Source organism: Dryobates pubescens, chromosome 13 (assembly GCF_014839835.1).
Source record: "Dryobates pubescens isolate bDryPub1 chromosome 13, bDryPub1.pri, whole genome shotgun sequence".
Taxonomy (NCBI): Eukaryota; Metazoa; Chordata; class Aves; order Piciformes; family Picidae; genus Dryobates; species Dryobates pubescens.
In genome coordinates, this window is record NC_071624.1 from 15,132,427 (window position 1) to 15,160,195 (window position 27,769).

The following is a 27,769-nucleotide window of genomic DNA, read 5'->3' on the forward strand; positions in this document are numbered from 1 at the left end:
CATACAGACATGTTCTCCTAAAGTGCTACAGCCAGGCAGTTCCTATCAGCTGGGCTACGAGAGAAACCATTAGCAGGTATACACTGGGGCTTTCTGACTTCACATCCACAGTTCCAGGGTTCTTTCAGGCCACCCTGTCCCAAATCACTTATATTATTATATTTTTCTTAATAACTCTGTCAACAAAAAAATGGCTGTCAGGCTGAATTTATTCTAAAATTCATTGCTTGCTCCCAGAATCATAGAACAGTTCAGGTTGCAAAGGACCTCTGGAGATCACCCAGCCCAACCTCCCCGCTCAAAGCGTCATCATTTAGATCGAGGCGCTCAGGATGACATCCAGCTGCATTTTTCATATCATCTCTGGGCAATCTGTTCCCATGTCTGGCACCACAATAAAGATAGTATTCACAATACTCATATATTCCACACACAACAAATCCAAAGAAAAGACATTTACAAAACATTAAACCAAGGATTTTCCTCGTCTTAACATGAGACAAGACATTAAAATGTCTTTAAATTTTGCCTTTTCAAAAAGTGATCCACATTGAGCTGTGCCTAGTATGAGACAAACATCTGACTAAATGACTATACTTCTATGCAAGTTTCGGTTGCCCATTTCTGTTATAATGCAACCACCAGGGAGGGAACAGCTTTTGTAACCATTTCTATGAATGTCAAATTCTTGCTCTGTTCAGAAGATAATATTTAGGGGGTTTTATTCTATGGAGTTGAAGGGGAAAAAATGAGCCACAAAGAAAAGTACTTTAATAAACATAAGTCCCATAGAACAAAATAATAATCATAAAGAGCCTGACCCAAACCAGAGCAGACATAAAAATTGAAGAATGATCTCTGCTAGCATGACAGAGATTTAAATTTAGAAATGAGTACAGGTTTGTATAGCTAAATATTACTTTATTAAGATTAATGCTATGATTTGTAAATCTCTTGCAGTATTCCTACATATGCTTGTGGATTTGTAAATCTATTACAGGATTTGCAATTCAACTTTTCGGCTGGCAAAGCGAAGGAGAGATGCAACTAAATCCTTTCTTAAAGCACTCATTCCTAAAATCAGGGCTTCAGAGTTCAGAATTACAGGTCCATTGTGTATATCAGTGGATAAATCCAGACTCCAGATACACAGAAGTGTTCCCTTTAACTGGATGAAACTGTCAGAAACTCAAAAAGTAAAACTGAAGCTGCAACTTCTAGAAAACATTTTTGACTGCCTCAGGATTACTGCTCCTGCCTAAGAGTTTCATGCATGCTTCTGTTCTGTGCTTTGCTATGTTGTACTAACAAGCAAAAATGACTGAAAGCACATGAGCAATTCCTTACCAGTTACAAAACCTACTTAAAATCCATGGATATTTTCCTCATTTGCATGCTGGGGTTGGGATTTTACTTTTTGTTAGACAGCAGCCACGCTGTGCTGCTCAGCTTCCTCCAGTATCCTGAAGCTCACAAGGTAACACTTCCACTTTAAAAAATAGAATGCTAATACTAAAAAACTGGTAAGTGCATTGAACACCTTAAGGCTTACAAACCAAAGGTGACTACAAAGCAAAATTAACCAAACAGGAGCAGCCATTTGATACCTTCACTTGTGGTCTTACTGAATTCCTCACCCTCCTCTCACCACCCCCTTTTTAAACCAAAACCCGTACTTACATGAAATCATCCATAGAATCTTTACACAACTAATTGTAACTGAAGAAATATTCCACTCACACTACCTTTACAAAGCCTATATTCTCTCTTTCTAGGAGACTTCTAAAACATTCCTCAAGACAGTCCATGCCAGGTGATTGATCTCTTCTTTCAATGGGTTAGAAGCACACAATACTACTGCCCAGGGAAATGCTTTGTTTCTTACCAGCAAAACTCAGTCACATCTAATACAGCGATTTTGGGGAGGGAGAAAGGGTAACTGACAAGGGAACTGACTCATAGCTTTACCACACTTCATATACTACTATAAAAGCAAAATGGAGTTTAATCTATGCAAAAATTACTATTGCCAAAGCTTTAACTGCTGAAGGCTTGCCAACGGGTGGTTCAGTTCTCTCGGAGAAGAGATCTTTCTGAATGTTGGTGTAATGATTTGCAATACTGCTGAAAATCCCTTGCAGTTCTGGATTAAACTAGGCTTGGCAGAAACCACACAGTGGACTAGTTGAAAGACTGCTGATGCTTGGAAATCAAGAAAATAACAAACAACTTGGGCATTTTAAAACACGAAGGGGCCAGCTGTTCTAAAATTAGGCTCCTTGTCATGAGTGTTACAGCAGAAAGGAATTGATTGTCACCACGTGTCAGCTTTAGATGACATCTGCTATATGAAAAAATATAAATAAATTACCTCCCAAGTAGGCAGCAGAAGCATTTGTTCATTACAGAGTTTGTGAAGGGAGGTCCCTACAGCACAATATTTTAAATAAATATGCAAATCCTCATGCCACTATTCTAAAAGATCTATGACTTCAATGAGGTTTGAAATAACTCAGGAGGCTCCACTCGTTTTTATTCCCCACTAACTCAACAGACCCTCCTGTCAGCGATGTAAATTTAGCCTATAGGAGGCACTGGATGTTACACATATTCTGTGCAAATTCTTGTCCTAATTAAAACAGTTACCAAAGTTCTTAAATGGTTTTTCAAATCATTCTCATAGCCTCATTTTGCACATGAAAACAACATCAGATAACAAAAGCATCTGGCAACAAACTGGCTGTTTCTTATTCTGGCACTGAACCCATCAGACAGCAAATATTGACTGGCATCACCACGTACAGGACTACTCTAAAAGCAGTGAAGAAAGCAGCTTTATAAGCTGTGACAGCCTCCTTGTTATAGAAATTCTCACATATTTATGTCATTCTCCTGTATTGCACAGATGGCCCCTGGCCATCTCTACCCCTAAGTACTTTTCCCAGTACTATGCCTTTCCCGAAATGAAGCTCCAGGCTTTCCCAGAACAATCAGAGCACTTTAAATTGCTTTAGTAGAGTAAAGGAGAGAACAAACTTGCACCAAAACTGACGTGATCTCTTACATAAAGGAGTGTTACAACTCTGTACCAGCAAGAGTATATGAATCTGATGCCCCTTAACAGGAAACTATGTCTACAGCCATATTGACACATTGGGGTGCTTGGTGCCATGGTTTAGTTGATTAGGTAGTGTGGGATGATAGGTTGGACTCAATGATCTTAAAGGTCTCTTCCAACCTGGTTAATTCTATTCTATTCTGTTGAGTGGACTGAGACAGTATGTCTGTAATGGTTCACAACACCAGACTTGTCCAGGCAGAGGAAACACCACAGGACATGATGACTCACTTCTTCCCTACTCTAAATGCATTTTGCAAGGCTACATACTTCCATGCCTAAGAAACTTTATCTACCACTATATTTCAGCATTCAAACTACAGAAATAAGTATAGGTTGTGATACTGAGAAGCATGTCAGAAGGAAAAAGAGAGCAGCAATTAGAGGAAGATAACTAAGGGGTTGGAGGACTTGATGTATAAGGAGAGGCTAAGAAACATGGGACCATTTATTCTTGAGCAGGACTTCCAGAGATTTTAACATGTGTAAATACTTGATAGGAGAGTGGAAGAAGACGAAGCCAGATTATTCTCCAGTGAATGGAGAAGGAGCAACAAGCACAAACTGAAATACAGGAAATGCCCCTCTAGCAGAAGGAAACCTGTTCTGTGGTAAGGGTGGTCCAGCACTGGTAGAGGTTGCCCAGAGAGTTTTTTGGCACGTGCTTGAAGATGCTCAGAATCACAAAGGACAATATCCTGCGCAACACACTCTGACTCTGCTTTGAGCTTGTGGCTTGTCCTTCCAACAATGTTCACAAGTCCCTTCCAAGCTCATGCATTCTGTGACTCTTTTCTCTTGTACTAAGGGCTATGATCCCTTTACTGACATCAGTATCAGAGGCATCCCACCTGCTCCATCACACCATGCTCTGGGATGCACTGCCACTGAAACCACACTCCCAATGCGTTTAAATTGTTTTGAACCCATTTGGTGCTGTTTACTCTCTTGTCTCATAAGCTTCCTTCACCAATCTTTTTGTCCTTAACTGACCAGCTAAACAGTTTCTTCTCTCCTCCCTGTCCCCAGTCCCCGAGTAGAACATTCTTCTGCCTCTGAAGAAAAATAATGCAAGTCTGAAAGAAATCCTGGAAAGTGCAAACAAAATGCTTCTGAAAGTTGGCCCAACCCAAACAGTGATGGATTATCACAGTATCACAGTATAGCTAAGGTTGAAAGAGACCCCAAGGATCATTGAGTCCAACCTGTCCCCACAGACCTCACACCTAGACCATGGCACCAAGTGCCACGTCCAATCTCCTCTTGAACACCTCCAGGGACGGTGACTCCACCACCTCCCTGCGCAGCCCATTCCAGTGACGAATGACTCGCTCAGTGAAGAACTTTCTCCTCACTTCGAGTCTAAACTTCCCCTGGGGCAGCTTGAAACTGTGTCCCCTTGTTCTGGTGCTGGTTGCCTGGGAGAAGAGACCAACCCCCTCCTGTCTACATCCACCTTTCAGGTAGTTGTAGAGGGCAATGAGGTCACCCCTGATCCTTCTCTTCTCCAGGCTAAGCAACCCCAGCTCCCTCAACCTCTCCCCATAGGGCTTGTGCTCAAGGCCTCTCCCCAGCCTTGTTGCCCTTCTCTGGACACACTCATTGAGGGGCCCGGTACTGGACACAGTACTCAAGGTGCGGCCTAACCAATGCAGATTATTTATGTCTTTCAGATGTCTACAGAATGGTACTACAGAATATGACATTTATGTAACAAAAAAAGGTCTTTTCCACATCGCCATTTTAAGATGATTAGTTTTTCTTCTGGGGGAGTTTCTACCTGTCTGAAAGCAGCAAGAGGTACTATTATCTTTTTTATACAGCTGCTGAAAATGGTAAGCAGTGGGCTGGAACAAAGATCAAGTCGAATTAAAGACGGTTTGGTTTGTTCTGGCTTGCACTATTCGAACTGCACTAGAAAAAAAAATTCAATTATAAAACTAATTACATCTTTAATTGCTTAAACAATCAGCCAGATGACTTCACAGTGCTCTTGACACTATGCAGGTGCACTTCCAGGTGTTAGCTCTGCAATATGTTAAGTGTTACATTATAGTAGCCTAACTTGTGCCCAGAGTGCTAGGACAAAATATCATTGTATTATGTACAGGTACAAAAAGATGAGAAAGTTAACCAAGCATTATTAGCAAATATAAGTCCTTATCTAGAGAGAGATTCTAATTTATTCTTTATAATTCCAACTATAGCTACTATCTGCTTTATCTTAATGTAAGGGGTACCTAAACTGCATTACAGTCATTGTGCTTGCAGCACTTCTTCCTCTTTAGCTTCTACCTAGCAAAAATTATTGGCTGAGTCTAACCATAAATTAAGACAGTTGTGTTCCTGGCAATTACAGCAGTATTAATGACTAGTACAGCCTACCAGAAATGCCTGCTTTTTACCCAGTGGCATTGTCTTAGCAGTATAAAAGGGTAAAACACAGACATGAAGCAGTTATTTGCTTTGTACACACAAAATAGATGAGGAAAAAACCCATAACTACTAGTTAACCTTTTTGTCTCTTCACTATATTTCATCAAGCATTAAATAGAAGGAAGAAGTTCAGATTTTTGAAATTGAAAAAGTAAATTAATGGCTTTAAAAAAAAAAAATCTCCTTCCTGCATACAAACTTAGAAACTAAATTCAGCCTAAACTAACAAACATATTCTACCTCCCAGCGTTTCTTTTAAACAAATGTAGCTCTTCACTGAAAAAAATTAATGAGTTTTAAATCCAAGCTGCCTGAACAGTCATATTAAAAGAGAATCTTTTAAATTTTGACAAGTATAATTTTCAGAACACACAATATATCACCTGAAATGGGAGACAGTGGTAATTAGACTCGGCTGTTAGAAACAAAGGAAAAATCAGCCTTGGGCACTGCTGTGGATTCACTGTAGTGCTACAACAAAAGTTTTGGAACCTTCAGAAAGAAGTCTACTCAAAAGCTTGTAAGCCCATTCTGGACCCCCAACTACCAGCAGTACCACTGATGACTGCTTGCTTGCAACACTGTCATCACCAATTAATAAGGATACAGAATTAATCAGGTTGGAAAAGACCTTCGAGACCATTGAGTCCAACCTATCTCCCAACACCATCTAATCAACTAAATGATGGTACCAATTGCCTCATCCAGGCTCCTCTTAAACACCTCCAGGGATGGTGACTCCACCACCTCCCCAGGCAGCCCATTCAAATGGCCAATCTCTCTTTCTGTGAAGAATTTCTTCCTAACATCCAGCCTAAACTTCCCCTGGCACAACCTGAGACTCTGTCCTCTTGTTCTGTCACCGGTTGCCTGGGAGAAGAGACGGATCCCTATCTGGCTACAAACTCCCTTCAGGTAGTTGTAGACAGCAATAACGTCTCCCCTAAACCTCCTCCTTCACTTGCAGTAAACAAACAGAAGTGTTTACAGGCTGCAATTAGCAGAAACCTGAAAATGACTGTATTGGGTTTGTCATTGCTATACACATTTTTGTCATAAACTCAGATTTCAAATCTGAGTACAAATACTGCTAAAACTTTCCTGCCTCTCTGGTAGACATTGCTGGATGAAAAAAAAATCTCAGGTAGCATTATCTTAATCGTGGTCTGAAAGAAAACAGCTCCCACCTGAAACACAAAAGGCCACTGGAAAAAGCTCTGAAAGATAGAGGATCAGAAGAAACCACTGTCATGCCCAGAGAAGGGCATTTAAGTAGCAAATGACTGGCAACAGAGCAAGTGGTCCATAAAATTGGCCTCTAGCTGAGAGTCAGTTCAGAGCTCTGCTATTTCTTAAAATGCATCATTATATATTGCTACGTGAGCAAACACACAACTATTCAGCTCTCCACTTTTACAAACAAAAGTAATTCCTTTCCACATCCATCCACATAAATCTACTACAATATTTCCTGAATATCCTGTCTTGGGTCTCATCTACTTCTTAACACCATTTCCATACAGCACTCCCTGGTTGTATATATGTGTATAGGAGTGCAAGGGAGTCCTCATAAAACTTCCTGATGCTATAAAACCATGGATTCTCAGCCCATGCAAAGACAAGTGATTTCAACTAGACTTTGCAAGCCTCTCTGCTTCTGTAGTAGCAGATTCCAACACACCAGCTAGACTTATTGCCATACAGTGATGCTGGCTGTTTCCTGAGCACATAATAAATTAGCTCGTTCACACAGCTGAACAAAATGTTGAGCTGAAATATCATGGCAGTAAAGCTATGGTAGGATTATTTTCAGTCATGACTGCACAAAAGATTTAAATATGCTAAACTAACTTGCAAGTTGAGCAGCTTCAAAATTTAATCTGGACACCATTTAAAGCGCTGTTTTTGCAGGATGAGAGACAAAGTGGCTTCAGCTAGAAAATGTTCTGCAGAGAGTTAAGGCTGTTTAGCAGCTTGAAACTGTCTGCAACATCAGAAATACTGAGTAGCTCTCTCCAACTTCTAAGGCACCAGGAAGTATTTAGGCAGTAGGTTTTTCTACTGAACTGATTTTGCAGCATAGGGAGCTCTGTTTTGTTGCTTTTCAAATAATTTGGTACTTACCACTTGCAAATTCCACAGCTCTCTTGAAAAATCACATTTTTTGTTCATTTTCTGTTTGAGAGAAGTTTTGACCACATGCTTCAATACATCATTTGCAAGAGTCACGTAATATAAATGCTGCTAGCAAGCCCTTGCAGTACCATTGTCAATTTCTCCACTCCTAATAGTCTAATTGATAAAATCAAGGCATTTTCAATTGAAATTGTTCTCTCCCCACACGAGGGAAGATAAAATGACAGCTGATACATAATACAGAGTTCCACACATACAAACCTGCGAGCCTAAATTATCTTGATGTCCAACTGATTTTCTCAGACTTAAAGAGATGCTATGCCAACTGAAAGCCAGACAGGAGGGGGAAAAAAACCACAAAGCTCAAACAGCTCAGAAAATGTAATTTGCTACTTAAATAAAAATGCACTTGTTTTATTATATCCTGCAAAATCTGAAGAGGCAGATCATGGATTCAGATACCTTTTGAAGCCTCAGTGCTAGAGGTATTATTGAAAAATCTGCTGAAATTATTACTTACTGTGCTGGCTGTTCAAAAGGCAGTATTTTCAAAAGATTCATTTCTCTGTTGCATTAGAAGAGATTTTTTTTTTGGGGGGGGGGGGGTTATATTCATGCAGAAAACAACACAGCATTTCAGTGATAAAGTCTGGAGGTTTTTTTATGACAACCACTAAAATGATGTCATGAGTAAAAAAATGATCAAGAATATGTGTTTACATATACTCACATCCCCTCACCCCCCATTAGATGAACTTACAGTGCCATATTTTTTTCTCCCCAGTTTCAGTTTGCCCTTAAGACAAATGAAGCAAAACAAAACCACCCAGAAGCCTGCATATAGACAGTCATTTTACACCAAAGTATCTCCCTATTTCATTTATCTGATGCTATTAGCACAAAGTAAACACAAATTTGGGAGGAAAAAAATTATTACAGGATCATTTTCTCAGCTGCAAAGGCAAGCATAGCAGAACTGTCCTTGTAACTGTGTTTTGTTGTTTAAAAGAACAGACAAACCAGGGCTGAGGACATCTTGTAGAAAGTCATGATGATTTATAACAAAACATTCTAGAACATATGCTGCATATTCATGGTTAAAACTGTTACACAACATTCTGTTTTCTAGTTTAACTTCTGCTCAGCTGCTTGCTTCAAAGGAGCAAAATACCATGAAGTAAAGGAGAATAAGGATAAACTCAGATATGAGGCAGGAAGCACACACACACACAGAGAATCATAAGGCTGACTATAAATAAAGCAGGAATACATTTCCATCACAGCATGCATGTACCTACCCACATTCCAAGTAGTAGCAGTAGTTCCTTGTGTTCCCTGCAGAACTGGCTAAGGTCAATTAAAGAATGACACATGATTAAAGAGGTAAATGCCACAGGCTCTTTATGATGCATACATGGGGCTCTTTAACTTTTGCTGTAATTTATCAAAACATGGAAAGCACATTGTGATGGGTTAACCTTGGCCAGCTTCCAGACATGTAACCAGCCACACTCTCACTCCTTCTACTCAAGAGGATACGGGGTGGAAATGAGACAGAAAAGCTCATTGGTCAAGATAAAGATAGGGAAATCACTTGTCAATTACAGTCATGTGGCAACTATTGCTAATTCAGATAGCGAGAAACAAAAATGGTAGGATAGTAGGAAATAAACCAGAAATTGTTAGAGCAGCACCTTCACCCTGCCTTATTCCTGGCCCTTCATTCATGCCTGTCCAGCATTCTTGTCCTTTCAGAGGCACCACAGACTTTGCTGATGGGGCAAGCTGTGACCAGCAGTGGGTCAACACCTCACCAATTCCTCTGAAATCAAATCCTACAACCAACCATTATTCTGTTCCAGGGAGAATATGCATTTACCCTGTGTTACTACTTTTTCACCCAAATCCCTGCAACCCTGCTCACATGACTAGCTGTTAACAATGACCTGAAGCATGGACTACTTTCAAATACACCACTTTGCTTTACTGTTTAAACCTCTGCATACCAATTCTCTGAAACAACATTACACTTGGAACTCCAGCTGATAGCATAAGATTGTATTTTACAGCTGTTCCCTTTTAGCATTTTTTAAGCTCTCAGTATTTTCTATGATGCTGCCTGAACTCTTCATGAAATAATTTCTATTCCACCACTGCACAGATAGGAATTCTATTATGAGGTACCTTATCTCAGGGCACGGTTCTTAATGCTTATCACAGTGACACTTTCCTATTTACATACTAGGATTGACAAATAGGTTCTACCCATATTTTTGTTTACTGAGCCATTTCGTGTGTGGAAACAAATTTGATTTAAAATGGCTCAGAAGCCTAGCAATGGAGAAATCTACTATGTGTCTGCCATACAAAGGTAGGTGAAAGGAAGTGCAGCATTCAAAAAAGACAAAGTGGGGAAAAAAATAATACATTGGTGGAGAAAGCCACTCAAGTTTCATGCTATTCTTTAAGTTCAAGACAATTTTTGACATGACTCTTATGTCCCCTTCAAATGTCTTAATCCTATACATAGAATTCCTTGAGTACCACCCACTGAATCTGTTCCAGTTCAAAAACAGGAAGAGAGAAGAAAGATTTCTAAAAACAGAGGATGTCTTTGGCAAGGCAGAATCAGTAAGACAGAAACTCATGCTCCCAACTGCTCATGCTCATACGATTGTTTCAGGACTGATGGGACACTGAGCAAGTCTTAAGAATAGAGTAGAGTAGAGTAGAGTAGAGTAGAGTAGAGTAGAGTAGAGTAGACCAGACCAGGTTGGAAGAGACCTTCAAGATCAAACAGAATAATTAAATTATCAAACAAAGCTGCAGAAACTATTACATAAGTGCTGTTCCCTTTCCACATCATTACCTTTTTCCCTTTATTAAACAGAGATTCCAAAAAATATAAATCATTCCACTCCCAGGTAGTAGGCCTCTCAAACCCATCCCCAAGCCATTTCTGTACATTCTAAAATAACTCTTATGTAGAAGCACAGAATTTCGTCTTCACAAAACAGAAAACTGAAGGTAAAACCTCATGAGAACTCAAAAGTTCTCTCTGCACTATAAACCAAACCTATTTGAAAATGTTGTTGGCTTTGAGAAGAGATCTATAAATGGTATCATTTCCTGAAGAGTCTAGAAGAAACTCTGAAGCAGTCCAATACTCTGATGCCACAGACAAATTTTATGTGAGGCTAAAAGAATGGGAAAAAAGTAGGCAGCAACAGGAAAAATACAAGTTTCCTACCCTTTATTCATCTATAACAGGACTAGTTTGGGGTTACCCATCTTACTAAGAATTTCCCAGTAAAGGGGAAGATGGTGGTAGGAGCAGTCCCTGAGACTGTAACGTTGTTCTTTCATTAGTGTGTGAAGTGCAGGTCCTATCACAGATATGCCAATATCTTAACCAGGAGCTTCCAATAAAGTCTCTTGTACTGTGTGCTACACTCTGTGAATCAAAGTGATAGGGCAGCCTTGGGTATCTGACACTTTTATTTGACATGCCACCAGTTTAACTACCTTTATATGCAAGCACATCCCTCAGGGAAAAGTCTGCACTCCAGACATATTTGTATTTGTCCCAGCCACAAGTTACCTCTAACCACACTGATTCATAGTCTCCAGAGAAGAAAGTCATCATCAGAAACACAGAAATTACTTCTATTTGATCTACCTTTCAGTGACAGAACCATAAAAAAAAGACTTTCCTCAAGTATTCCTTTGAGCACTTTCCAGCTCATCACGGCATTCAGTGAGCAACATATAAATGACTTTAGGAACATGATAGCCTCTTCCTGCTTTTAGATATTGCTCAGAGTTTGAAAACCACAGACAAGCCACCCTAAAGGTCCTAGTAGAAATCATCACTGTACTTGTATCAGCATCTTCTATGTAGTTCCTTTCCCAAACCGTAGGCTGGAATGTATATTGCTGATGAGAGCATTTACTGACAGAATACCAACACATAAGGTTTAGACACTGAAGTAGCATCATCATCTTGGTGTATCTGGTTTAATTAGCTTTACTTTTCATGTAGGGTAAATAAAACATTAAGGAGTCAGCCAGACAGATAAGCAACAAACTGGTTTTTTTTCTTCAAATAGCTCCATGAAATGAACAAGAATAAAGCTTAAAGAGTGTTATATTTACCTCTGTAGCTCCCAGGGCACTTTTAAGAACACTAGGTCAGGTACACTGAGACACTGAGAAAATGTGCAATTTCTTTCCCACTGAGCTGTCAAAGCATTCATGCTGTGAATTGCTAACACCCTTCTTTGACAACCAGGCAAATATTTCTATTTTCTGCCATTCTAGTCATGAAGTATCTCAGCATTGCCTCAGTTGATTTAGTGCCAATTCAAGTCGGACCTAAGATGCCTGAACTAGTAACCAGACCAAATATTCTTGATGAAGCCTTGTCACAAACTCATAGACTGCTGCTTAATACATTCCCAAATAGTTAGATAGTAATAAAAGGTTGTAAAGCTGAAAAGGCAGCAGAGAAGCAGAACGCACATTCAATGAACTGCCAGAATGGAGATTTAAGTAGTACATACATGTCAAATATGCTGCTGCTTCTACTTATTGCTTTAAAAAACAACAACTTAAACTTATAAAAGACTATGTAGTTTCTTAGAACAAAAATGTATTTCCCTTACTTTGAAAATACATGTATTTAGAAAAGCACAATGGGTGATCAAGTCTATCCAGGCAGGGCTGCAACAAGGCTAAACGAACACATACTATTCGAGTGCTAATTGCACAAAGATACTGCAAGCAACGTTTTTTCTTAAGTCTTTCCAGATATGGATTTCTGTTTATGCTGCACTTGCACCTGTTGATCAAAAGCTTCTACTAACTATACCATGAAAGCAGGAGAGAGAATGAAGGGAAGGATACTTCTTGCGGTGGGGACAGATTCCATGGAACCTGGTCAGAAACCACTGTATCAGTATTCCACAGCTGGCAGGAATAATGGTTCCATGTGTGAATACACAAAAACAACCCCCAACAAAATAAATTATTTGAAGTACAGACTTTGTGCCAGGAGTTTAGAGTAAAGCACTTCTGAAACTGGACTCCATCCTTTGAGCCACGCTGCATTACAGCGTTCTCTTACTCAAAGCAGGATCTGCTTTGGACTTTTAACTCCCATACTTACTAATCTACTGTGAATTGAAATATCCATGACTTGAATATGCTTTGAACAGTACTTACCAATACTGGCATAGCCAGGTGTTGATGGATCTCCTCCGCTGTTCAAGGAAACCATGAAAGCTTTATCAGCAAGATCTGAAGTCTTTGGTAAGTCACATGGATCAATGTAAAGAAGAACACCACCAAACCCCACGTCTTCTAAGAGAGAAAGCTGGGGAAACAAAACAATACAGGTGACTATTAACCAAAGTCATTTTTATTGCACACATTTTTATTTTAGTTATAGTTGAGACACAAGCATTATCATGTGCCAGAGTCTCACCATACTACACTCTACACAAATCAAAGATAAGTGCAATTCCAAACTGCTTGTAGTATAAAACCAGCAGCTATTCTTTGAAAAGGCAAAATCAACCCCTCCAAGAACTAATTCAAAGTCATGTTCCTCGGTTCATGTCAAAAGCTACTTTGAAAGCCTAACAACAAAAATAATTCTTCCTTTTAAACAATACACAGCATGTTGAGGAAGTACCCACTACAACTGCATTTGAGATTTTGCAACTCTTGTTCCACCTTCACCTCCTTTACTGTGATAATCAGACAGCTGGTGTGCTGGAGATTATATTTAGATGACCATGATTCGACAACATACCCAAAGAGACATGAGTGGAGCCACCTTTCTCCCTACTCATTTGACACCTGCTAGACTTACAACCCTAACATAGTTTCATGTGATATAGATAACCACCTTGCAAAATGCCTTAGTTTTGAAACTAATCTTATTAATAGATCTGGAGTAGCTCTCCCATATTTTCCATGTTATTAGCAGAATGACATTCCTGCTTATCCAACCTCTTGCAGGACACGCACAAGTGTGTATGTAGCATATTCTAGAGACACAGTTGCTCTTCATAAGACTTGCTGTCTAGGTCCTTCTAAGAAGAGCAGCTTAGTTGCTATTCTCTGGACCTGCTCCAGCACCTAGATGTTTCTCTTGTATTGCGGTGCCCAAAAGTGAACACAATACTTAAGGTGCAGCCTCACCAATGCAGAGTACAGAAGGATGACCACCTTCCTGGTCCTGCTTGCCACACTGTTTCCAATACAAACCAGGATGCCATCGACTTTCTTGGCCTCCTGGGCACACTGCTAGCTCATATTAAGATGCTTGATAATCAGTACTCGCAGGTCCCTTTCTGTCAAACAGCCTGAAGGGAGGTTGTAGCCAGGAGGGGTTAGTCTCTTCTCCCAGGTAACCATCACCAGAACAATGAGAGACAGTCTCAAGCTGTGGCAGAGGCTCAAGGTGAGGAGAAAGTTCTTCACAGAGAGAGTTGTTAGCCATTAGAATGGGCTGCCCAGGGAGGTGGTGGAGTCACCATCCCTGGAGGTGTTCAAGAGGGGACTGGACGTGGTACTTGGTGCCATGGTTTAGTAGTCATGAGGCCTTGGGTGACAGGTTGGACTTGATGATCTTTGAGGTCTCTTCCAACCTTATTGATTCTATGATTCTATGAATGTGCACAGTGAGGATGCAAATGACCGGCACAGGTGTTTAAAAATGTACAAGGTTACAAATGGACTACAGACCATGCAAGAATAAAGATATCCAAAGTGGTAGGTTTGTTTATCGCTGTATTGTTGTGTTTCCGATCCAAGTTCATATTCAGGTATTCAGCTAGGATTTGACTGCACAATAAAAGGGGAGGGGACACTCTTGAGACAAGCAGGACACATGGTAGCTAAATAATCTAACAGCCAGGATTTAAAATAATAACTGTCTTTTCTTTTCCTATATCCAGTATATTTTTTCCCCCCTTCTCCAGCCTTATATAATAGCATAAAAGATAGGAAACATAGATGCAGGGCTTTTTGTAAGAGGGCTAAAAAAAAAAATCACTATTAAATACCTCTGTTTCACTGAGAGAAGGCAACTACACCGCTGTTATTGACAAAAGTGCAGCAACCACTGCTGCCATGGCTACAATGTCTAGTAAAGAGTTGGGTTGCACATGAGAAATTATAAAACAGTCTCCAGATTTCAGCTATAATTGTTGCCTTTTAACTTCCCAACAGTGATGTCACAACTATGCCAGCAACTATGTTGCTTCCATTTTCCTCTTCAGTCAACACTTGGACAGCCACAAAGTGCCCCAGCATAAGGAATCTAAGAAGGTACTGATTTATTAGTAGTATTTTTTTTACATAGCTAGAGACTGTAGATTAAGTCCTTCAGATAAATTAATACATCATTCAGACTGCTACTGTCTAGGCAGTTCTCCATCTTTGTGAAGCTTCTTTGCAGTCACGGTGTTACATGCACTACAGAATCAGCACTGCGGTTTGTCCTCCCCTCTCTCTCCTAGTGAAGGTCATCCCATTTATCCCTCCTTTAAAGTTTTAATGGTTGTGCTTTACTTCTGATTAAAAAACAAACAAACAAACGAACCCTGCCTTTTTAAGGCTTCTTTAGTCTGCTTTCTATGCTTGTGTCTTGATCCACAGTAGCGATTGAACCACTGATTAGTTAGCACAGAAGACTTATTTCACAGGACAAAATACCTCGGTATGTTCCTGTAAATTTAATGAAAATGAGACACTGAGGAGACAAGAGGCAAATCCTGCTAATGTACCACATTGAAAAGGCATTAATAAAAATCTTGAGAGCTCACCCCTCAATGCAAGTGGGAGACCATACAAGAAGCCACAAGAAGGAATGTGACAGATGGAGAAAAATACAGGAACTGGGACCACAAATCAGACACCACAAAATCCAACCTTGAGAAATAAAGCTGTAAAACCCCTGTTCACTGACTCATGGAACAGCCTGTTCCTCTGTCCAGTGATACATTATGCAAGACAATGCAGTTCAGAACAAGATGTAACACACCTCTATAGAGCAAGTGACTTTGTCATCATGTAGGGCTTATTCTTACTCAAAACAAGTAGAACTAACACTGTCTGGAAAAGCTAATTTACAATACAGCAACTTTCAATGAGAGGTTCACAGCATGTGATAAATCAAACTTAGTGCTGAGGGAAAAAAACCCAACAAAAAACCCTCACGCAAAAAAAGCAACCACCCCCTCACACGTATAAACAAACACACAACAACAAAACCCAACACAAATCTCTTCCTTCTATTATAGGTTCTCTTCTGTTAAATTTTACTTCTTAATACTAGGTACATTATTAGCACACTGTGCAGTCTTATTCCCAAAGCACCTCAAAATTCAGTTCTCATCTTCAGAAAGCATTCATGTGCATGGATTTCACATTACTGAAAAGTGTGCATCTTGGCTGGATCCTCCCTTCTGTACACAGAGACCTGCACCAATAGTATCAGGTTGTACACTGAAATCGCTCACAAGTTTCTGAAGGCCTTTCTACTGTACCACCACAACACCAAACACAACCCCAAGCAACGCTACAGCCTTGGGGAAGTGTGGCTGGAAAGCTGTCTGGCAGAAAGGGACCTGGAGGTTCTAATCAACAAGCAACTGAATATGACCAAGCAGTGTGCCCAGGTGGCCAAGAAAGACAATGGCATCCTGGCTTGGATCAGAAATGCTGTGTCCAGCAGGAGTAGGGAGGTGATTGTCCTCTTGTACTCGGCTGTGGTAAGGCCACACCTCAAGTATTGTATCCAGTTTTGGGCACCTTGATACAGGAGAGATGTGGAGGTGCTGGAGTGAGGAAGGCAATGAAGCTCTGTTGAAGGGTCTGGACAATCAATCTTATGAAAATGCGACTGAAGGAGCTGGGGCTGTTTAATTCAGAAAAGAGGAGACTGAGGGGAGACCTCATTGCTGTCTACAACTACCTGAAAGAATGTTGTGTAGAGGCTGGTGCTGGTCTCTTCTCACAGGTAATTAGTGATAGAATAAAAGGGAATGGCCTCAAGCTATGACTGGGTAGGTTTAGACTGGACATTAGGAAAAAAACATTCACAGAAAGAGTGGTCAGGCATTGGAATGTGCTGCCCAGGAATGTGGTTGAGTGACCAAGCCTGGATGAGTTTAAAGGTCATTAGGATGTGGTGCTTGGGGATATGATTTAGGGGTGTACTTTGCAGAGCAGGCATATCGGTTGGACTTGGTGACCCTGAGGGTCTTTTCCAACCTGAATGTTTCTGTGATTCTGTGAACACAGCAGAAAGAGGATGGTGTAAAGCAGAATAAAGCATTTATGCTGTACACTAGCAGCTTCTGAGTGATGTCAGCACTATGAAGATCACATACCCAACCTTTGTGAATGATTGATATGAAAAAATGGAAATTACAGTCACAACTGAAAAGGGACTGAGATGGTCTAGAGAGGGGCATACCAAGACATAAAGATTTAAGTAGTAAATTAAGCAAGCATTTACCTTCTTAACTTTTATCACCAAATTTATTGTTAAAAAATGAAATTTAATAGAAGTATATCAAAATGTGTCTGGCAAAGTAAAAGAACCCTAAATAAAGAGATTGAACATGTTCTATCTCCAGGCACTTAGAGAATGCTTAAGCATGGGACTTTTTAAGCTCAATAGGGCACTCCTTAAATCTTCCTAGATCTGCACCAAAAAATTTATAAAATTATATTTCACACAATGTCTGCCTTATTGTAAATGACCTCACAGTTCATTAGACAATAGAGGCCTTTAAGTGTCAGCTACTGACAGTACAGCAAAATTCATACTAGATCATGCTGTTATTGTAGCAAACAACCTCTTCCATATAACTTCAGACCAGAAGCCTTCCTCTTCCTAAAGCCAGATTCTCAATTGTACTGTTCATTACAAGTCTGTTCAGGTGCTAACACAGTAAAACCTGGACATGACACATTCTTAAAATAAACACTTAATGGATATTCCTGCAGATATGTTTATGGACTATATATAATCCCCCCTTTTCCTGCGCCCCTTTGAGGTAATCTATCTAAAAATGCACACAGAATTTTTATATTCAGTCATAACATGCACAGAGCACTGAAACAAAACCACACAAAAAAAAATTCTTAAACAATCAAAATTTATCAGTAAACCAAACAATACAATGCACACAATAAGATTTCAGAGGAAGAAAGAAAGCATCCCAAAGACATATTAAGAAATACATAAAAGTATCTATTACAGATATCTGTTTAAAATCAAGTATGTTCATACACATTTGTGGAAGCTGCATGGCCTACGGTCATTATACTGCAGTGCAATGATCAGCATTCATTAGACAAATAACAGCAACCAGCTTTTAACTGCTGCATTTTTCAATTTGTAAGCAATGTGCAGAAGACATTAATCTGAGACACAGCTTTACTAGCTGGACAGGCTACACATTATTAATTACCTTTTTTTTTTCTACTGAAGTTCCAATTAAAATCATGACACTCTGAAAGGAACTCCCATCTCATTTTACTAACTGGCAGTATGTAAAACTACCAGGCAGGGGGAAAGTGGCATTTAAACTGTTGGAAGACCTCACTGACATAACATCTTTTTTATTTCAGAAACAGATTGCTTGAGGAGAAAAATAAGACTTTGCATGCTGAAGATTTAATTAGATGCCACTGTCCTCTCAATTACCTCCTACAATGCAGAATACTTGGAAGATTCAGTGGTAAGACAAACAAGACTCAAGGCAGAAAAAAAATCCCCAACACCTAGCTACATACATCTTCATTTTTATACCACTCACATATTTTTAACAAGTAGGAGAGCAAAAGTTCATTTTGGCTTAACCTTAATACTTAATACTGCATTTAATGTTTAATCTTTCATCTGTATTTCCCATCAGACAGATCTAGGGACACTGATCAAAAGAATTCTGTGGAAAAACACTACTTGAAGAGGTTTTGGCTTTTGCTGACCAGCCCCGAAAGTACTGAGTAAAGACAGTGAAAGAGACAGAAGACATAGCCAGTTTAATGGCTCACTGTATGGGGATAATGAAAAGAAATACACCTTTCCCATTCAGCTCAAACACTGCCCTTGCTAAGGAATGACACCATAGCTCTGTTGAACAAACAGGTCTGCGAAAAAGATTATGCTGCATAAAGCATCAAAAAAACTAGAAATGCAGACAACAGTGATCTCATAACAGGCTATTCCCATAAAGGGCTTAGAAGATGGAAAGCATACTGCATTGGCATTAAACAAACTGTTTGTGACATACAGTGCCATATACATGAATAATACAAAGTCAAATACTTCCTCTGCATCATGGCAAGACCTTAAAACTGTGATGTACTTACAGCAGACAAATGATACTTTGAGGTGCATTTGGGGAAAGAGCCTGACTTGCAGACCTAAGATTTTTTTCAATACATTTTTATTAACCACTTTGAAAGCTCAAAATGTCATTGACAGTTTTCACTTCTCAGAATCTTGTGTATTTTACATCTAAAAATTATCTTTTTTTCATGGGACAGAGGATTTCTCACTTGTATTTCCTGGATGTCCTGTAGACTGTGGGAGGAAAAACGGGAGGGAGGATGTTAATCATAAAAGCATGCATATGAGTGATAAGGCTGTATGGCAGCAAGGAGTAAGAGCTACTCCATACATAAATTTACCATAAGTTGCATCTTTAACTACATTTGTCTGTCAGAGAAGTGCTATTCAAGGGCAGTAGACATTTAAATTAGCACTAACCACAAGAAAACTGATTTGTGAAGGTTTATGAATAACAATGTTTAGAAGCAAAACAATAAGATAATTTGCTTTTCCTTAGTGCATCTTAATCTCCCAGAGGGATGTAAGATAGTCTTCAACACTGCTAGCCCAGCTTGGAGTAATATTAATTCAAACCATACTAGCTAAATCCCTTTTTGCACTACATGTGGCTATGAGGAGTCCTTAGAATCCTGCAGCCCCCAGTAGGAACGCTTTTGCAGTTGAAGGAGCAACTAAACTGTCATGAAACAAAACATACCTTCCCACAGACATATCTTATATGCCAGTTATCCACTACCATATGTGTAGCTGACCCTTTTCATTCTCTGAGGCAAATGATGGTACATAGCCATACACACACACAAAAAAACCCAACAAAGAAATCCAAGTGAATACAAGACAGGCAATCAGCACTGGGAATCAAAGTACACATGCAAAGAGCTGCAGCTTCTCTGGTGCAAAGCTGAGAGAAGCACTTGCCAACAAAAGAAATAAAGTCCTGCATAACATAGAAATTGGCAGAACTCAGACTGGATAAAGTGTTTCCAAGCATCCACGTATAAGGCTGAATCACAATTCAGCTTGTTGTCGACTAGTTTGACTGGAAACCAAGGCCTAGAGGCAAGCACCTGCTGTAGTAGTTGAGGAATAACCTCTTGAGACTTTTTCCCTTCACCATCTCTAAATGGGAAAAAAAAAGTTTTGTGCAATCCTGTAATCCTTGCACAATTTGTAACATCATGGTCCTGGATGTCGTGGTAAGCCTACAAAGAACTGAATGCTTTGTGCTATTCTTTCCCTGTTTACTGTCTGCTCATCTTCTTATCAAAGAAAAGTAATTTGTCACACACCAGCAACTTTTAAAAATGGAATTTTCAAAATAGGGTACTTGGACAATTAAACATAAGGCAGATATACTGTCAGTACCCTGCACTAGATTTTAGGCACTTTTAATACAAATTGAGTGCATATTTTATTGCCAGATCTTGCTTACTACTGCTAAGAAACTCACAATGTTCAATCTAATTAAAAATGAAATTGAACTACAATTCCCTAGAAACAAAGGTTGATTGGACTCAATAAGCTTTACTTAATTTATTTCAGAAACAAAATAATTGAATTGCTTACAGTCCAGGAAAAAAAAAGCTTCACTATTTGATGAGTATATAATACAAAGCCTTTCATATTGCTACTGCCTGCCTACAGCTTCAGGAAATACTACTCACATTTAAATAAGCATGTAGAGGAGAACACTGTGTGTGTAATAAGTACCATTAAATACTCAGGAAACATTAAAAAGAAGAAATAGACAAACTGAATGAACATCCAGATGAACAACCTCCAAAAAGCCAACAGCATTTCTCTGCTCATACTGAAACTTCTTTCTGATTATGTTCATGGTTATTTCAGTCTATGTTTAGACTCCATCATTGAGAGAAAAGAGATGAAGATCCATCACACAAAAAAACAATTACACAAAGATGCCATTATAATCCTGGTAAATCATCAGGAATAAACTGATTAGATCCTTAGCTGTATTTTATCCATTCTACCAAACTTTTGATGTAAAATCCACTGAAGGGCCAAAACAGTCACAGACCTAAGTAACATCTGCCAGTTTCCCCCTTTTTAAAATTCATTTGTTATTTATCCCATTATTTATTTTATTTGTTTTTCTACTGCTAGAAAGATGAGGTGAAGTCAGCAAGATGCAATTTGCAAACAATGTACACAGCACAGGGTCCTTCTCATACAGAAGGCCAGGTCAGGTTTACAACAATCTTCCTGTGTGATTTACTCTGCTGATCCTGCTCTAACACGGAGTGTTGGACTAGATGATCTTCAGAGGTTCCCTCCAACCCCTACCATCTGGGATTTGGCAGCTCATGCAAAAAAACTCATGCAAAGTTTTCTCTGGTAAGGAGGCTGCAGTTCCAATTGCAGGGAGCTCACAGACCTCTGCAGTCCATTTCTCCTTACCACTTTTGAACTCAGCAGCAAGTGCCCAGACAGGAGATATCCCAACTATGAAACAACTAATGCCAGACCAACTTTTCACTATCAGTATGGTTGCATACTACAGTACCTCACATCACATCAGATCTCTTGCAAGCACTGCTGAACTACTTGGTGGCTCATACTCAGGGTGGGGCACAGGGAAGAACATTGCTTCCTCTGCACTTTGCCATACTGGCCTTCCACAAGGAAGGCAAATGTGTTCAGAACCCAAAACCTTCCCACTGCAACCTCCATCTTCATGGAGTGCTGTGACACCTTGCTACAGCAAATATGGTTTTCTTGGCACCACATGAGCTGCACTTGCCCTGCAGATTTGCTGCGTGGCAGCTCACTGCTGGCCTGGGCCAGCAGCTCTCAGGTCTCACTCAGACCAGGATCATCATTATTCTTTGGGAAAATACACTTAGCCTGCGGTGTGTCTTCTCTCCTCATCTTCTGCTAACCGCAGCAATAATGACACATTGACTCAGTGCTGTTAGAGAGAGGTTAGACTGAAGTACCCTAAGCCTTATAACAAACTGATGAGCAGGCTCCAACCTGCCTTAACACCGAGAACAGGACCTGAACTCCCATGGGATGTGACAACAACTCCTATTTTTATCTCTTTAGTTACAAATTGAACCCTGAAGTCTCATCCAAAAGAGAAGTGATTACTTTCATGAGTGGCAATACTTTATACTCAGTCAATAGCACCACAAATAAAGTGCAAATAGGTGTATTAAAGGGATTTTACCTGTCACTACAGTAAGAGCTACTAAAGATATAATGTGTCAATTTAAAACTATTGATGTCTATCCATTTAACCTTTTCCTTCCACCCAAGATGAATTTGCATTTTTCATTTTGGAGAATTCTCTGTTCTTTCAGGAGCAAATATTTGGAGTAATATCTTAGACATAATTTCAGTGTTTTGCCCTCAAAACATACTGCCAGATGTCCAAACTGAGACAGGCTTACAGATACTCAGTGAAGCCACTGTGAGTGGCAGCTGAGGAAATAATTTCACACTGGTGTTTCTTCCAGTAGTGAGCTGCTAGCCCGTCAGTGTAGACTGGAACTGCAACCCACTGCCAGTGCATAGGTACCTGTCTCACAGAATAGTCATACTAATAACTGGCAACCTGACAGCATGCAGGAAAATTTAAGGATTAAGAACATATGATTTTGTTTACTAGAGTTTCTTATTCATTGGCCACAGATACATGCAACTGAAGTCACAAACAAGATACTTGCCTAAATCTGAGTTTTGGCATACTTGCCTCCAATTAACTGAGTTATCCTCATACTTTGACCTTTAAGATTCAGGGGGTTTTGTTAAATTCAAGACTATACTCACACAAAAAGCTTAAGGCAACATCATACCAGTCTTAGGGGGAAATGTTTTTAAAATGTTTATTACCCAAGTGCTTCCAGCAAATCAAACACCAGTGAGCATACAGGCTTGTTTTTCCACTTTCAGACCACAGAGTTGAGTACCTTATTTCTCAGTTATATGCAGTCCAAATCAATTACATGGTTATATGTTTTCAGGTGATGGGAGAAGCAGCTCTTGTGAGAAGGAGGGAACAGCTAGGTCTCAGATTACACTGCACGCATCAGCCTTCTGAGGTGATTCAAACTGCCACAGACACTGGCCTTTGCCCATAAGGGAAGCCTCTATGGCTATGTAGTGGTGTAAATCATCTACTGAGAGTAAAGAAGAGGATAGCAACTTGTATGTTAAACCCACAACAGGGATTCTCAAATTCTTATGCTGTGTCTGCTATGAGAAATGGTGCGCAGTCTGAAACACTGAAGAATCAATACAAGATGTACAACACTCACAGACACAGTAAACAGCAGAGGTTTGTGTTGCATACACCTAAAAGCCAGGAATGTGTCCTCTTTTGTATATGTGATTTACCCCAGCTGTTTGCTACAACTCCTCCTGGGGATTGGGGGTGTCATTACTATTATTCACTCAACTGTGCATTAATTCTGTGCAAATGCATACATTTATGAACGGTTTCCAGAAACAATTCTCCAAACAAGGCAGGCTTTGAATGAGACTATCAACCAAACCAAAGCAGAAGACTATGGAGACAACAATATGGGGGTGGGGGGGGAACCTTAGGTTGTTTCTAAAATTTCTGGTTACATAATTGGAAAGACTAAGGAAGTAAATAAGCAGACAGAAAATGAAATACCTACTTGCATTAACCCCTCACATTGTGCATCATATGAAACAAGGGGACACAGTCTCAAGCTGTGCCAGGGGAGGTTTAGGCTGGATGTTAGGAAGAAGTTCTTCACAGAAGGAGTGATTGCCCATTGGAATGGGCTGCCCAGGGAGGTGGTGGAGTCACCATCACTGGAGGTGTTTAGGAAGAGACTGGATGGGGTGCTCAGTGCCATGGTTTAGTTGATTAGATGGTGTTAGCTGATAGGTTGGACTTGATGATCTCAAAGGTCTTTTCAAACCTGGTTAATTCCATTCCATTCCACTCCATTCCATCCCAAATATAAACTCTTAATCTGATCCTCCCAATAGTCTCTTCTCCACTTTCATGCAGCCTGTATTTGGAATGTCCTTGGGATACCTTGAGTATGTATTTTCCAATATCAACACTGAAAGTACTGGCGAAGCACAAATCAGCTCAAGTAATCCTACCACCTCCAGGATAAAAATAGGATTTTGCCTTTGCTAGCTCACTGAGTGTAGATGTTATATGGTATCTATCAAGATATTAGCAGATGTTCTCACAACCCACATAACAATCAGTCACAGATTTTTAATTAATGTACATTTGCTGCCTCAAGTAATTGCATCTTCGAACGTCTGTTAGGCTGTTAAAATACAACTGCCTTCATTAGACCTCTGCAAAAGAAAATAATACAAATATTCCTTTCCACTTATTTTCTTATTCTTGCAATTATTATCTTGGAAGATTCTATGCAAAGCTAGTCTATTTCTTTTAAAGTACAAAATGTGTCCCTTACTCAACTATCTTCTGGGATGTATATATGGGGCTATTCAGTCTGGAGAAGAGAAGGCTCTGAGAAGACCTAATTGTGGCCTTCCAGTATCTTAAGGGGGCCTACAAGAATGCTGGTGAGGGACTTTTTAAGGTGTCAGGTAGCGATAGGACTAGGGGGAATGGAACAAAAATAGAAATGGATAGATGCAGATTGGTTGTTTGGAAGTTCTTCACCATGAGAGTGGTGAGACACTGGAACAGGTTGCCCAGGGAGGTGGTGGAAGCCTCATCCCTGGAGCTTTTTAAGGCCAGGCTGGATGGGGCTCTGAGCAGCCTGATCTAGTGTGAGGGGTCCCTGATCATGGCAGGGAAGTTGGAACTAGATGATCCTTGAGGTCCCTTCCAACCCTAACAATTCTATATAGCATTGTATCCAGGCTTCATGCTTTAATATAATGCCTTGGATATAATATAGCAGTGCCTTTAGCTATTGTATTACAGCATTATGTATTTTTAAATTTACACTTGGTTTAATTTCATGTTTCTAAATGGAACACATAATGATATAGAGTATGCTATATGTAAGCCTCAGGCATATCTATATATCAACTAGGAAATCTGCATATTATTAATTGGCTGATGAATATTTTACTTTCATTTATGAAAAAGAGCAGTGTTTAACTATTTGGTTAGCATGCCTTTAAGTAAATCAATACTCAGAATGAACTTATTTATCTTCCTGATTAGAAAAACAGTCACAAACTAGGAGTGATAAAAGGAATGACCATAAAGCATGTGCCCCAGTGTATAAAGTTATTTCACAAACTATAAATATTAAATAAGTTATTAAAAACCCTAGCCATAAAATTTCCTTATAAATTACCAGTACTAATTTCCACTACTAGATGTCCCTAGAAATCCCCCAAATTAAAAATTTGGCTAGTTTCCTTCTTATTTTTCATGACTGAAACTTCAGCAACTAGAATTTCTTCCACCAGAGCCTATTAATGAACTGTGTTATACAAAATATCTCATAAGCACATCTTTCATGTTGAACACAGAGTCTGTCTGGACCATCTGCATATAATACAGCAAAGCACCATTTCCTGTATAACTCAGGAACAGCAAAACTGCAGGAAATAGAATAGAATAAACCAGGTTGGAAGAGACCTTCAAGATCATCGTGTCCAACCTATCATTCAACACCACCTAATCAACTAAACCATGCAACCAAGCACCCCATCAAGTCTCCTCCTGAACACCTCCAGTGATGGTGACTCCACCACCTCCTCGGGCAGCCCATTCCAATGGGCAATCACTCTCTCTGTGTAGAACTTCCTCCTAACCTCCAGCCTAAACCTCCCCTGGTGCAGCCTGTGTCCTCTTGTTCTGGTGCTGGTTGCCTGGGAGAAGAGACCAACATCCGTCTGTCTACAACCTCCCTTCAGGTAGTTGTAGAGAGCAATAAGGTCACCCCTGAGCCTACTCTTCTCCAGGCTAAGCAACCCCAGCTCCCTCAGCCTCTCCTCATAGGGCTTGTGTTCCAAACCCCTCACCAACTTTGTTGCTCTTCTCTGGACACGCTCCAGCAAGTCAACATCTTTCCTAAACTGAGTGGCCCAGAACTGGACACAGTACTCAAGGTGTGGCCTAACCAGTGCAGTGTACAGGGGCAGAATGACCTCCCTGCTCCTGCTGGCCACACTGTTCTTGATGCAGGCCAGGATGCCATTGGCCCTCCTGGCTGCCTGGGCACACTGCAGGCTCATGTTCAGCCTACCATCAACCAGCACCCCTAGGTGCCTCCCTGCCTGGCCACTCTCCAGCCACTCAGACCCCAGCCTGTAGCGCTGCATGGGGTTGCTGTGGCAAATGTGCAGAACCCAGCACTTGGATGTGTTAAATCTCATGCTGTTGGACTCTGCCCATCTGCCCAGCCTGTCGAGGTCCCTCTGCAGAGCCTCTCTACCCCCCAGCAGATCAACTCCTGCCCCCAGCTTGGTGTCGTCTGCAAATTTACTGATGAAATCTAAAAAAAAAATCCCACAACAGCTGAAAAAGTCAACCCTCACACATTGGCCTTTTCCCTCAGTCCTTTCTTTTTCGCTGCTTTCCACTCAGCACATCAGTAAAACAGTTTTTGGCTCCTCCTGTGAGCATTCACCAAAACGAAATCGTAGAAAGAGCTACATGGAGGAGGTCCAAGGTTGGAGGTCTTGATGAGAACAAGGGTGGCAGTTGCATTAGTTTGGCAGTCACAAAGCACTACAAAGTCATTCATTCACCATCAGTTGAAAAAAACAAACAACAACAAGCCCCAAACAGACAACAAAACCAAACTAAACAACCCCTTTCAATAACACCAGTATACAATTAGTTCCAGAACATCAATCCAAAATTATGCCCTTGCCTTGTCATAAAAAATAGAGTGAAAAACATAAAATCTGAAAAATATGCCCAACTTGCTGTCATAAAGATTTGTTATGCAGTGATTAGGAAAGAAGGAGCCTAATACTAAAAGAAGGTCATATAAGGGGTGGGGAAAGATGAGGTAGCTGCACTATTGCTCCTTGTCACTCTCCTCCTCAACTAGGTCATGGACAGGAGCCACAGTAAAGTCATTTCTGTCTTTCTCTTGACAGTTTCTTGGGGAATGAGAGGAAAGACCAAAAGAAAATATCTTTTAAAATGGTTTATGATAGAAACAAATATATATTGCTCTAATTGACCCACTGAAAAAAATTAGCATCACTTGCAGCTTCTGGAACCCCACTGGAGGTGTTCAAGAGGGGACTGGATGTGGCACTTGGTGCCATGGTTTAGTAGCCATGAGGTCTTGGGTGACAGGTTGGACTTGATGATCTTTGAGGTCTTTTCCCACCTTATTGATTCTATGATTCTATGAACTGACTTCTAAGTGACAAAACACAGAATACTATAGGTGGAAAGTAAAAGAAATATAGTTAAATAAAAAGAAATATAGTTAAACTCACAATCAATCAATTTCTGTTACATCACTCTCTTCTCTTGAGACTGAGCTTTCAGTAAAGCATAAAGAAATTCAGCCTGTTTTAGAAAAATATAAAAAGGGAAAAAAACCACAAAACCCAACTACAAGCTCAAGCACAATACAATGCCCTTTCATACAGGCTTCTGAAGAGAATGAGCCATTTGTGTAACATTCCTTGAAGATACTGAGTTTAGAAGGCAGCCCTGACAGTAAAAACTTTCTGTGACACAACTCCAACTCTCTGCATCCTGCAAGATAATCTTTAATTGTTAGAAA

At 40.0% G+C, this 27,769-nt stretch overlaps 1 protein-coding gene across 1 annotated transcript in view; it reads right to left on the bottom strand.

Annotated features, from left to right (window-relative positions):
• NAALADL2 (N-acetylated alpha-linked acidic dipeptidase like 2) overlaps nucleotides 1-27,769 on the bottom strand; it is a 292,588-nt gene that overhangs the window by 168,293 nt on the left and 96,526 nt on the right. Inside the window, exon 4 of the mRNA XM_009897854.2 lies at nucleotides 12,914-13,064. Coding sequence (XP_009896156.2) covers nucleotides 12,914-13,064 — 151 coding nt within the window. The remainder of the gene's footprint in view (nucleotides 1-12,913; nucleotides 13,065-27,769) is intronic.